The sequence below is a fragment of the Andrena cerasifolii genome, chromosome 5, assembly GCF_050908995.1.
Source record: "Andrena cerasifolii isolate SP2316 chromosome 5, iyAndCera1_principal, whole genome shotgun sequence".
NCBI lineage: Eukaryota > Metazoa > Arthropoda > Insecta > Hymenoptera > Andrenidae > Andrena > Andrena cerasifolii.
In genome coordinates, this window is record NC_135122.1 from 7,156,792 (window position 1) to 7,169,449 (window position 12,658).

Below are 12,658 nucleotides of genomic sequence, written 5' to 3' on the forward strand. Positions count from 1 at the left end.
AAGCGCTCGAAACTGTGTCAAAAAAGGATAAAAAAGAAAAAGGTGGAATGGTGAGGGGGATACCAAGAAGCAAGGTCGATCGTTGGTCTCGGAGGTAGTTTTCAAGTGGGACTGTACAGTCGGGTTGCGCAGGTGTGACCGATGGCGGCGTTCTTTGATCCTGAAGGGACTACTCGGCTACCTTGTCCACGACTCATCGACCGCCTCTCTTTTTCGTCATTCCACTCGATTATTCCCTAATGGCTAACGTCGTCGCGAAAACGGCCCTCGGTAATTTCGACACCGTTTCCCAAGATTTCCTTGCCGTGAAAGCGATGTCGCCCAAGCACATAAAATGCAGATGAAAGTTTCAGTCACTTAATTCAGAGACCACCTACAGCCAATACGTATACTACCGTTCATAAGTATTAGGTCACCTACTCTGCGTGGAATAATTATTCAGTGAAAATCGTTGGAAATTTATCGAAGACCTCTGAGAAATTTTACTTCATTAGGTATTTTAAATTGAAAGCAATGAAAAAAAATATCGCAATTTTTGCAAATACAGTCGCAATATTTATGAATGACAGTGTAGGTGTTTAAAATTATCATTGTACATGGGACGCTCAGTTATTTGTGATTCATTCCCCTCGATTGTTGATCGACATTGATTACCTGATCACTGGAGATAGCCTGCTCCTCCTTCTGTTATCAGAAAAATTCAGAAAACCCGGAGTGTCGGCGTTCCGCAGGCAAGAAGCTGTTGTGGAATTCGCCGTAACGAATAGGTAATACGATTTTTACGGAGAGATCCATTCCACGGGCTCGAAAATGCATCTGATTTGTGGCTGGAAGCTGGCTCGGAGTAGCTCTCGAGCATCGTAGGAGGGGGGCCGTCTAGGAGCCGGTATTCAAAGACGCCCAAGGATGTCCGATTCGTTTTGCATTTCTCTCCTCTATCCTCTCGTTCGGAGATTAAGAAATTTCGATATTAGAACCGGCCGTCCAGAGTTCTCTAAGATGCATATTTATTGGAAGTTCCCTGGTGGCGTCTAGATCTGGCTGCTTACTCCGTTACCGATCCATTATTCGCGTTGGAATTTAGAAAAGTGGAGGGTGATTGGATTCTGTTACCGACACTGTCTCGCAAGTATGTTGTGGTGCGAAAGAGGAAGTAGAAATTGGTACTTGAACGATTGCAATATCCCATTAAAGACTCGCTCCATCACTATTCGTCGCTAAGTCTTGACGGTGCCATTGCCATCGCAGCAATTATCCCGCAGAGAACACTGAAGCCTAACGGATTCCTCTGCCAGGAATTCAGCGAACCTAACCTCGGCTGTATTCTCTGTTTCAGAGCAAGCGAACCACCTGAATCTGTTCAACAACCGGCAGCAGCCGAAGAAGAAGCGCAAGAGCCGGACAGCGTTCACCAACCAGCAGATCTTCGAGCTGGAGAAGCGGTTCCTCTACCAGAAGTACTTGAGCCCAGCGGACAGGGACGAAATAGCGGCTCAGCTGGGCCTGAGCAATGCCCAGGTGATCACGTGGTTCCAGAACCGTAGGGCGAAGCTGAAGAGGGACATGGAGGAGCTGAAGAAGGACGTGCAGACGGTGAACCCGTTGCTGGTCGCGCAACACCACAAAACCTTCCTGGAGAACGTCCAGGACCTCGGGATCTTGAAGAAGCGACCACTGCCCAGTTCCATGGACGAGAAATCGTAGGGGATGCAGCCCTCCGCTGGTCGTCCCAACAAACACCGATTCCCTCGAGTTCAGAGGCTCGCAGAGGGAGCTAGATCTGTGAACGATCATCCATTCGAGTCTATCGATCGGTTGGCGCGCTGGGTCGAACGTGGAGCCAGACTTTTGTAAGGTCAACGAGTAGGTGGTTCCTGTTATAGCGCGTTTCGGAGCGAACCGAGAGGAGCGTCGAGAGAGAATGTGGCCACAGGTTGACCATTGCACCGAAGGACGAGGATAAGAGATAGTTTGAACGCGGCATCCTTTTTGGGGCTGCAGCTTGGAGAAAAGACGCGCGAAGACCGAAGGTCTGCGAAAGTCTGATAAGGCCATGGACATCGTTGGGGTGGCGTGAAACGATTGTGGTGGACGGCCGAGGAAACGAAGGTGTTCCTTGAGCGTAATATACTTCAATGGTTTTGTAAATTAAAGACTGCCAAATACTTACAGCTCTCGCTGACTCCCGATAGATCCGCTCTACCGTCGACTGCGATCACATAGATATTTTCGATACACCCGAGTAACCGTCACAGTTTGATAACCCGATGCGACGTAAGGGAAGCGTTTCACGGGGGGTTTCTGCGGCTCGTAGAACGAGAAATTCACGGTTCTGTGACAGGAGGCGGCATCGAACGAGACGCAGGTATTCACGAGAGGCATTAACGATTAGATAGAATTCGCGTATGACGTGTAGAGGAACGTGCGCCCTGACCAGAGGTCTCTGGGCTAATCTCCTTTCCCCTAACGAAGCCAGCGGCGAACTGCTGCGATCGACTAGCGGACACCCTGTATTATATTGTATTTATTGCGGAGGGGACACGAGCGAAAATGGTAAATGAAAGCCAAATGATCCGGAGGGAATGCATCGATGATAAGTTATTGAATAAATATATATATATATATATTATATTATAGCATATAAATTATACAAAAGAGAAGGCCCCTCGAAGCGAGGCCTGGCGATTCTGTATATAAGCTGTATATAATACGTCGTTCTCCCGATAAATATTACGCATGAAACGAGAATAATAGAGTCGTTCGGACGCGATTAGTGTAATAAAAGAACGATAGGAAGAATTATAAACGAATATAGATGGGACACTGCAATATACCTGATCATCAGTTTAATTAGTGAGCTTTACGACCCGCGTGTAAGATGCAAATCCGTGTATGCGCTTATAGGTGGTTTACGAGAGGTGATAGACGACGGTGTGAAAGGAAAAGCCGAGAGCGAAAGACAGAGTGAGAGAGGGAGAGACAGAGAGAGAGAGAGAGAAAGAGAGAGGAATGAGTGCGTGTGAACGGAATTAGTACTGTGTTATAGTGAGTCGAAAATAAATGGAGACATTTAAAATAAACGAAATGGAATAATTGCCCCACGTTTCCTCTCTTCCGCAGATCCTGCACTCGAATCAATCGTTATCCAGGCGGGCATGAATTAGGCAACAGGTAAGAAGCTATAAAAATGAAAAACTGTCGATGAATCTCACTGTAAATAGAGAAGGATCTTTGATGCTTCAGATTAATTTAGATTCTGCCAGCAGTCAAGGGTAGATTCAGGATCAATCTTCGCAGAGAACCAGAAAGCTTTTCATTCATCGTCGCGCGCGTAATACCCAGACCAAACGTGACTGGAGCAGAGCGATGCATGGCTTCGAAAGCCGCGCTCCAGACGGAAGCGAATTATTCGCCAAAAATAGCACGATACGCGCTGCCCTTCCGGGAACCTTTTTGAAGCCCGCTCGCGAGGTTTATCCAGAGCGGTAATCTATTAAGATGAAGTCATTTCGCTTTTCTTTGACGAATCTGTTGGCGCGCGGTCTGCTGCTCGTCATAACCATGCGGCTCCCGCCGACAGGGCGATGTAAATCTCATCGGCATCTCAAGGATCCGCTGGAATCGAAGCTTCTCTAGTCCTCCATTAAAATCGGCATCTCCTCTGCCATTAAGAGAGCAGGAATCCTTCTCCATCTCGCCTGAATGTCGATTTCCCGCGGGTGGTCGCGAGGGGATCGTAAACGCCGCGTTAGACAGCGCGCCGCGGCAGATCGATGCTATAAACGACCGTGGCTTTTTAATAACAGAGAAAGAGAGAGAGAGAGAGGCGTCGTTCGCCGCCAGCTCGTAAATAGAAAAGCTAATCAGACATTGGACCGGTCTCCCGCGACCATAGATACACAAGGAAGATACACAGCGCGGCGTATTACCGACCTACTTCCTGCTCGCGGGCTATCTGATGCTAAACGGAGCCATTTTATATCGAGGCTCGTTAATGAGCCCGTCATTAGCCTGTCGTCCATTATCTCGATATAAAACACGCGCAGGTTACCGCCGCGTTGATCGATTAATCGCCGCTGAATCTAGGATGTCTATTAGAGGCGTGATTACGCGCGACCAGCGTGTACACGCTGATTACACGTTTCACGCTCCGTCTCTTGTGCACCGACGTTGCCCGGGACTACGCTCGATAAGACGAACTTTCGCGATCCGATCTGGGGAAAAGAAAGGAAAGAGATAAATAACGTCACGCCCGCCAAGGATTACCTACAAGCGAGGAAAAGCTGGCGAAAGAAACTCACCGTGGGGCCATTCTAAGAAGCTTCTATCCGCGAACCAAGAGAAGCTTTGCTTCCCATGCTTATTACACACCACCTTTCACTTAGATTCCGGACTCTCGGACTAAATCCTCTGGCGCTGCTTTCAGAGACACTATTCCTACAGGCAGGCACAGAAGAGTATCTCGCCCCTTAGCATTAAGCGAATACGAAGCTCCTGTTTCGTGTCTGATGTACCCAGGAGAGAACGGTGGTGAGGAATTTTCTTAAGACACGCACGATCATTCATTCCGAGAATTGCAATGCCCAATGTGAGTATATACGATTGCTGATTGGCCAGGGGGAGAAGTGACGATGGTGAGCGTGAAATCGACGACAGGCCACTCGGCGGCGAGTACAGCTCGAACTTGCCGTGGCGATTCAAAGTGAATCGCGGCTGGTTTGAATGGAGAGGCGGTTCGTATCCCTCGCTGGGATCGACGGGTCCATATATGAAGCAGTAAGCAAGGTAGCCCGCGCCGCCCTGTAATTCAGCCGCCGCAACGTCCAAATAAAGAATTCATAATGGCGATGATGACCACCGCCAATTTTCTCGATATAGCCGATACACCAATAACTCAACCGATATCCCCGCCGTAATTTCGCTTATTGCCCGGTCGTACGGGAAACGAGGAATGACAATCGCGGGGAGAAACCAGACGGTCACCGCGGGCTAGCATTGATCCCTATCGTCGGCTATGCACAGGGGGGATGCACCTGTTATCGAGCGGCGCGCGATAACGCGAGCATAAACAATCCTTCGATGGTAATTAATCGTGTCACGCGATCGTCCCCTAGTTTGTTTACCGTCTGGCTACTATGAACATGTTGCGTGCGATTCGCCCGGTCTTTGAACCAGCTCTTTTTCTGCTCGTAGCCTCCACTACGCAATCGCGGCGCAAAAAGGGCCCCTCGTGATCGAACCGCTCGCTCCTGTGGGAGCCTAGAGTCTGCGCAGGTTTTTGCAAATAACTCTTACTCTGTCAGGTCCTTTCAGTGTCTACGTCACCATTTTTTTTTTTTTTTCTGTAGGTGTACAAATTCTGCTGTGAAAGAGTAGTTCTTTCTTACGTAACTTTCGATAGAGTTTCTATTCTGTAATAGACCGAAGAAACAAAGGTAGGCATTCTTTGCGCAGTTCGTGTGTTCAAGATTCATCCCCTAATGGTGGTGATTCGACCATCGCGCGCAGCATCCGCTACCGACGATTATCGAGAAGAATCCTTCGGCGCAAGAGATTCCTCGATAACGGCCCAGCCAGAGATCATTTTCCCGGCATTGACACGCCCACGTAATTCGGACTCATTTGCTCGTTGACTCGCTTAACCCGCAGCCAGTCATGCGTCAATCAGCTGCGGCCCAGCAGCGGATCCATAATTTCGGCGTGGTCCAGCACGCGAGAAACGAGTTTCCCTCGGTCCACGATGTAATTAGACAGCGTGAATCTCTAGGCCGGGCCCATCAACGGGCCTCGTTAATACGATATGTCTCGAAATCCGTCGAAATCTTTCGCCTCTCTTCCTCTCCACCCTCCTCCTCCGCTAGACTCGTTGTCGTTTTTCTCGGCCCCTCCAGTTTTTAGATTCCTCGTAGACCGACTCCTCTTTCGCCCCGGGTGGACCCTACCTGTCGGGGTCTTTGATCCTCCTCACGCCAACGAGATTCATTTACACGGGAGGTGGACTTCCTTTCAGGTGTGCTGGCCCGCTAACGAGAGCTCGCGAGCTGGGATACCAGCGCTCGGCTTTCGGAGCCGCGTGGGTGTTGGTGAGGCTAAGTGGGACGTTGATAGCGCCCATACACGACGGGCGATCAACATTATCCTAGCTGTACCACTAATCGAGAACACCTCCTTCTGTGTCCAGCATCCACTCCACCCTAAATGGCGGATTAAACCCCCTCCGAACGCTCACGAATACCTTACGAACTTCCTCGTTCCCCGAACAAGATACAGACGCGAGCCACGTCTCATCCATCACCGGTGGCCTCGATCTACCGTCGTAAAAACGTAGGATCGGCAGAGAGTATGCCGTGCGCGGCACGGTCCGCTCGCTGCCGGGCCCGAATTCGGGGCGAGAGTGGCAACGGGAGGCTGCGAAACGCCGGCGATAAATTTCGCTGGAAACTGGAATGCCCGGGACCACCTTCACGCTTGCGAGTTGCAACACTTCTGGTCCACGCTGATCGGACAAACTGGCTGGCCAAGTGATGTATAGTGGATGTCCAGGCCTGGGCTCGGTACAATAACCGAAGGTGAGAGCGAGAGTGTAGGGGATGCTGGTGGTCTGTAATCAGGATCCGAGCCGCTGGCCAGGCCCCGCCATGGTCCTGGGCCTCCTTACCATTAACCTATCCGGGTACCCGTTCCTTTCCGTCAACCTGACGTCATCCCCGATCCGAGATCGTTCCTTACGCGCGCACGCACGGCCCCCAGAATCGAAATCGAGCGTCGACTCTCGTCGTAGCCACGATCCATCGCGGCGAGTGGTCGGCCGGTTAACGATCGTTTCATTCGACTCGTCGGAAGTCGCTCGGAGAGCCAGGCGCTGCTTCCAATAACGCGGCGACGTGATTTATAGGATTCGAATACAAAACGGGATTCTTAATTCGAGAAAAGCCTGCGATGCCAAGTTCGTTCACCCCGCGGCCGCGGTTTTCTCTCATACTCGGCCGCGCAACGGACGCGCGGCACCGTTTTCGATCCCTGAATCGCGCTCGTTCGTGGATTAATGGTCTTCCCTTTCGCGGCGAACGGGACCGCGCCGAAGAAGGGGTTAATTTGACTCCGGATCGGCGGAACGTACCGAGCGGAGAGGGGCCCTCGAATCAAACCTCATTCGGCGGCCGCGGTGTGTCTAAATATCGGTATCGTTTGTCCGATGTCGCCGTAATTAGCGATCGTTCCAGACGTTCCTGTCGGACGGGCCTGGTTACCGAGAGTGATCGGAGCTGGTAATCAGGATGATTGATTGACGGGTCCGATTTCGATGTTTACAGGCTGTCAGGCAAATGAAATCGACGCCACGTTTCCGCCACGGCCGCCGCGTTTTCATTTATTATTCCAGGCTACCAGGCTTTTCCCTGTCATTATCCAACCGTATACTTTCGACGATTTCGAGCGTGGACATTTTTAATGCCGCTACGCCACGCACGGGATTTTCTGCGGGGAGGTGGTTGTAATGGCAGCTGGCGATCGATAAGCGTTTGGACAGATCTAGTTAGTGGCTGCGGAGTACCGGGCGAGGCTACTAGTTTACCGTTCGCGTTTGTTAAGCCGCTTAATTTGCAAGCCGGTGCCAGGCCTCGTACAGCCAGATATATTAATGACACGTGGAAAATTGCACGGTACGGGCGCGCGGCGCGCCCGATTCGCTCGATTCGCTTGGGAACAGACCGAGCGGACGCGATCGTGGGTTTCGACACCGTCCTCGGAAGGCAGGCACACTCGGGGTCTTAATGGAGCCTCGGACTCGCGCGAGCAGCTAAACTAATTCACGCGAACGGTTAATTTGACTGTCAAACGGTGATTAATCGTCCGACTCGGTTATTCGGTCAAACGGGTGACCCAGCGGAACTGCTGAACCGATTAAACTGTACAACCTATTAACGGGCGCGCGGCCGATACAGCGCGTTATCATTCACGCAAGCCAGCCCCGGAGTCTCCAACGCGCACCTGCCTCCGTCTGTCGGTAACGCTCTCCGCGAGCCATTCTTCAGCCTCGTAAGTCATCGAATCTTCGAACGGCTGGATCCTCTTTCAGCCAGCCCCGTACGTCTTCGACGCTTTATTGGGGGTAAGAGTCTTATTACTCCTCAGTCGCTGAAGGGTTAGGGTTAGGAGCTACGTCTGAAACGCATCACTCATCCGCGCGATTGCTATCCGTTTTAAAATCTAGATTCTTGTTCACCTAGTAAATAGGGGTCAATGTTATCTCTCCACCCTCCAGAAGCTTATCTCTCCGCCGTGTTTAGCGGGTCGTTTTAAACGAAAAGTTTACCACATTCTCCGTGATTTAATTGAGTTTCCGAGGAAGCATAGTTCACGTCACGGCGCCCTCGACTTTGCCTAACCGTTCTCGTTGCAGCCCCCGCTGTATCAAGATACTGTCGCTGAAGTATGTTACATTGCCGCGATGCAATCGCGCCTGCGAGTTCCGCGCGCGGCTCTCCAGCAACTGCTTCACGCTCCGAGGATCTTCCAGGAATTATGCACTGCCCGGTACCCCTCGTCGGCCAATTTGCCAGGGAATTATGTGATTTTCCTTGCAAAATAAAAAGCCCCGGCGAGTGTTACGCCGACGCCTCGGACATCGGGATGGCTCGAGTGGGGCGAAGCGGGTCCCGGCGCGTTTCCACGATGCCCGAAGAGCGGATCGCACGGTGCGAGAGTTCGTTAGCGTCCGACTCGGTTGAATATCATGGCTTTTTAGCCTGCAGGTGTCATTAGGGCGCGGATGGACGGCCAGACGCTGATTGGTCTCGGCCGATCGCCTGCGGGGACATCGGCTCATCAGCTGTCCCATTCGCGGCAACGACGAACAACCGACGTCCCTTGTAACGTCTATACCTTGCACCGTCTCCCTGCACCTCGATCCCAGTTTTTCCCCGCGGTGTCGCGCTAGTCCGCCGTGTTCTGTCACGCAAAAACGTTCATTGCTCAATTTGGTGGCTGGCTGGCTGTCCCCGCGACAGCTTTATTGCCCGCGGATAGCATACGGTAAGTCGTTCCACTATCAGCGCTGTTCTCGCGGAATTGCGCAAGACGGCAATAATGCCCAATTGAAGGGTCGGATGCAATACGGGGACTAGCGCTCGAAAATGGGAATAATTATTGTCCAAACGCTAAGGAAGATTGGAAAATTAAATGTTATTGAACTGAATTTTAAAAAATACAGTGTTGTAAAGCTCGTCATGACACATCTTTTTTCTGTTTACAGTTTGTTTATCCAATCGTTACTATTCGGGCTAAAAATTATAAGCTAAAATTTGTTCATCGTCTAAAATTATTATTTCTTTAAACATAAATTGCGAGAACTCGAGTAAATATTAACGGAGCGTTATGAAACTTAAAACATACCTTCAGAAAACTCTAGCGAAGCCGTAAAATGTATTGCACCCGACCCTTCAATTGTTACAGTAGGTGTGCCGCGGGGTGTTTTATGTTAAACACTTAAGGACACAGGCATGCGCGTGAATGTTAATGTGCAGAGGCATTCGGCCGTGGCTGGTGGAAAGCATGGAAGAAAATGTCATAATCCGCGATAGTCGGAGAGCAGAAGCCTTGGTTGGACTGGTTAAGGGAGATTTAGGTTTGGGGCTCGGTCTCGGGCCCAAGGCAGCGTCTGCTACTCTACTAGGTGTATAGCGTGGCGTGTGTGTCGGCGCAGGCAGATTAGAGGCCCGCGGGATAATTAAGTAGCGCCTCGGACTAACGCCCAGCTATGGTACAGAACGATATCCGATATTCGTGCCTCGGATTTCCCTCGGAGAGATTTCACCGCGCTGCTCCGCTCCTCGGCTCTATCTTGCCTCGACGTCTTCGCTCGGCGTAGCAGTGTATTTGAACGGGGCAATCCAATTAGCGCTGAAAAATGATACTCGGCGGCCGCGTGCTCCGAACAACCGTCCGCGGAACATATAGGGGAGAGTCGTACAGTACCGACCAGCTTACAGTACCGACCAAAGCTAGTTCTCGCTTCTTCGACCAGATATTAGCACTTTATATGTATCAACAAATGAAAATGACAATTCTCTATAACCTATTTCGGGATCATATTGTTTACTCCATTGCTCTCGATGTTCTGAGGCATTAAACGTTGATATTCGGTGGATTAAAAGTTATTTTTTAAAGCTAATCTTTTGTTTCTCATGTGAGTAAATAATTTTGGTCTATTATGTATACTATCTCTAGTCTATTAAGTTTACTAAAACGCCACAGTTTTTAAATATTTTTTTGTACATAATATATCGTGATGTAAAATGTTTCCCCGTGTTTGTCGTGCAGTACCGACCAATAGACTGTCAACCAGTAGAGACCAAATTTTTCTTATCAGTAAGTTCAATCTGTTAGCAACTCAGATTAATTTATAAGATGTTCATTTAGCCTTCCTTCTACCCTGTCCCGCAGAAAAATAAAGTAAATAAGGATAGGTGTGATAACCTAACAAACAGGAAGCTAGGATTTAACGAAGAAGTTATCCAGTGTGTTATTTGCAAGCAGAGTTGGTAATTAACTAAATAAAAAAATATTTAAATAAGGATCAAACAAAAGTTACTTTAAGTTTAGATTATTCGACGAATAAACTTAATTTTTTTATTCGTTATTCGAAAATTTATTTAAATTTAAATTTCACAAAAATAATTTCCCTCCTCTTATTAAGTTCCATCTATACTACAAACACGGTTTTGAATTTCTGATTTCTATCGACTCTACCCCAAGATATATCGAAAAAAACTTAGAGCGCTCGGTACTGCACGACTCTCCCCTACTCTCCGCCCTTCTTTTTTCATCATCATCCCGGGGGAAAACACGTCGATGGAGTCGCCGCGTAATAATCCTGCCTGGGCGAAAGTAAGGAACGGTAATTCCGATCGGACGACTTGAACGGAGAAATTACATAGGCGCGGAATCGTAATCGCGTGTCGGGCCATTCCCGGGATGCATCCTTTAAACGTCCGACAGCTATCCCGGGATCCTCGTACGAAGCGGGGAGCAACGTGGCGGAGACAAAAGCCGGTGCAGCGCGGCTCGCAAGAGGATTCCACGGAACCCGAGGAACCGGAGGAACCGCGTCCAGGGCACACGGGGGTTCGGATTATTAGTGAGCGGGTAGTCGTAGAAGGTGTGATTCTGACGTGTCGGACGCCTCTTCTCTCCGCAGGTGAGAGGCCACGAGCCTCGGCTTGGCCGTCGAACAGAGAAACGAGAGAAACAGGGGCGAGGAGGGAGGTGGACGAGCATCTCGCGGCTTGGAGCGAGAGGAAGAAGTGGACGCAGGAGCAAGACGGACGTCGAAATCGTACCAGACGAGCAGGCCAACCTGGAGCACGAGGGACAGAGAGGGACAGATTGGGCCAGGCGGTGAGAGGTAGAGGAAGGTGTGGAGGAACAAGGGGGGTGGGCTGTCGTAGGGGGGCGAAGGAGGTGGATCGGGGTGGGAGAAGATCAAACGAGCCGACAAGCCACGGGGTGGTCTCTACCCGCGCTCCTTTACCGCTCTTCCTTCTCTTCCTTCTCTTCGCCTCTGCCTACTCAACCTCCACCTTTCCTTCGTCCTTCTCCCTCCCCTCCTCGGCCCTTGTAAGTACCTCTCTCTCCTTCCCCCCCCCCTTTCTCTCTCTGTTCCTCTCGCGCCTCTATATTATTCATATTTCCACGCTCATGTTCCCCCGACTGTGTGTGCATGTGGTTCGACGATCCGCGCGGCTCTCTCCTCGTTCCTTCTCTGCCGTGGCCGCGCTCAGGCCTGGGACATGCAATCTCCGCCAGGGTCCGCGGCGCGGCGGCAACATTGTCGGGGAAACTCGGATGCCCGGTTCCTGCCCGGTTTAACTACAGCTGCAAGTACGAAATTCGCTTAGGTCCACGGCAAAGCTATCCGTTATTACAGGGCGGCCGCGGGCTGCCACGCTGCCGGCCGTGGCAATTTGCCATCGATGCCGCGGTTCAGTCGGATGGCAGGCCCCGTGACAGCCTAACGACGACAAATGACACTCCGCGGAGGCGCAGGGACGCGCGATTAGCATCCTGGAATCCGATGACGCGGCTAAATCCCGCCGCGGGTCCGTTCGTCCGTCCCAGAGCTCGCGCGTGGATTGGCGGGTGAATGAAAGGGAAATCTTGGCAGGCTGGGGCAAAGTATGCGTGACACATGAATGTATCTTGGACGTACGGTGGGAGGATTCGAGAGCATCATCGTTCCAGCACCTTTTAAGCAGTCGCAACTCGGTTATTCTTTATTTGAGCTTGAAGTTTACGAGGAGATTAAGTTTCCCCGGGACCGCAGGAGAAAGAGGATGGTTCAAGGGCCGCACAGTGGTCCGAATAGGGGTAGTAACTTTCCCCTATCGAAATCTAATGAATGTATGAATACTTTCTAAATGTCCAGCAGTCTCGAGACTGAAAATATTATTAAAATTTAATAAAAATTGTAATTAGGACGAACCCTTAAAGTTGGACATTTTAAAGATAGCATTTTTCACCAAAAAACTGCTTCCTTCTTAGAGATGCCCTGACGACCCTGTTTAATATTTTCTCTCCATTCTTTTTCTAGAATGAAGAGCATCCATCGCCGAAACTCCGCGAGCATCGATATTATTATAGGAATGCTAGAATGACCTAA

The 12,658-nt window shown here is 50.3% G+C and overlaps 2 protein-coding genes across 2 annotated transcripts in view; one reads left to right on the plus strand and one right to left on the minus strand.

Annotated features, from left to right (window-relative positions):
• LOC143369206 (uncharacterized) overlaps nucleotides 1–3,068 on the plus strand; it is a 48,448-nt gene extending 45,380 nt beyond the window's left edge. The window contains exon 2 of the mRNA XM_076812842.1: nucleotides 1,337–3,068. Coding sequence (XP_076668957.1) covers nucleotides 1,337–1,704 — 368 coding nt within the window. The 3' untranslated portion in view covers nucleotides 1,705–3,068. The remainder of the gene's footprint in view (nucleotides 1–1,336) is intronic.
• LOC143369209 (uncharacterized) overlaps nucleotides 1–12,658 on the minus strand; it is a 201,425-nt gene that overhangs the window by 161,980 nt on the left and 26,787 nt on the right. The window lies entirely within an intron of this gene.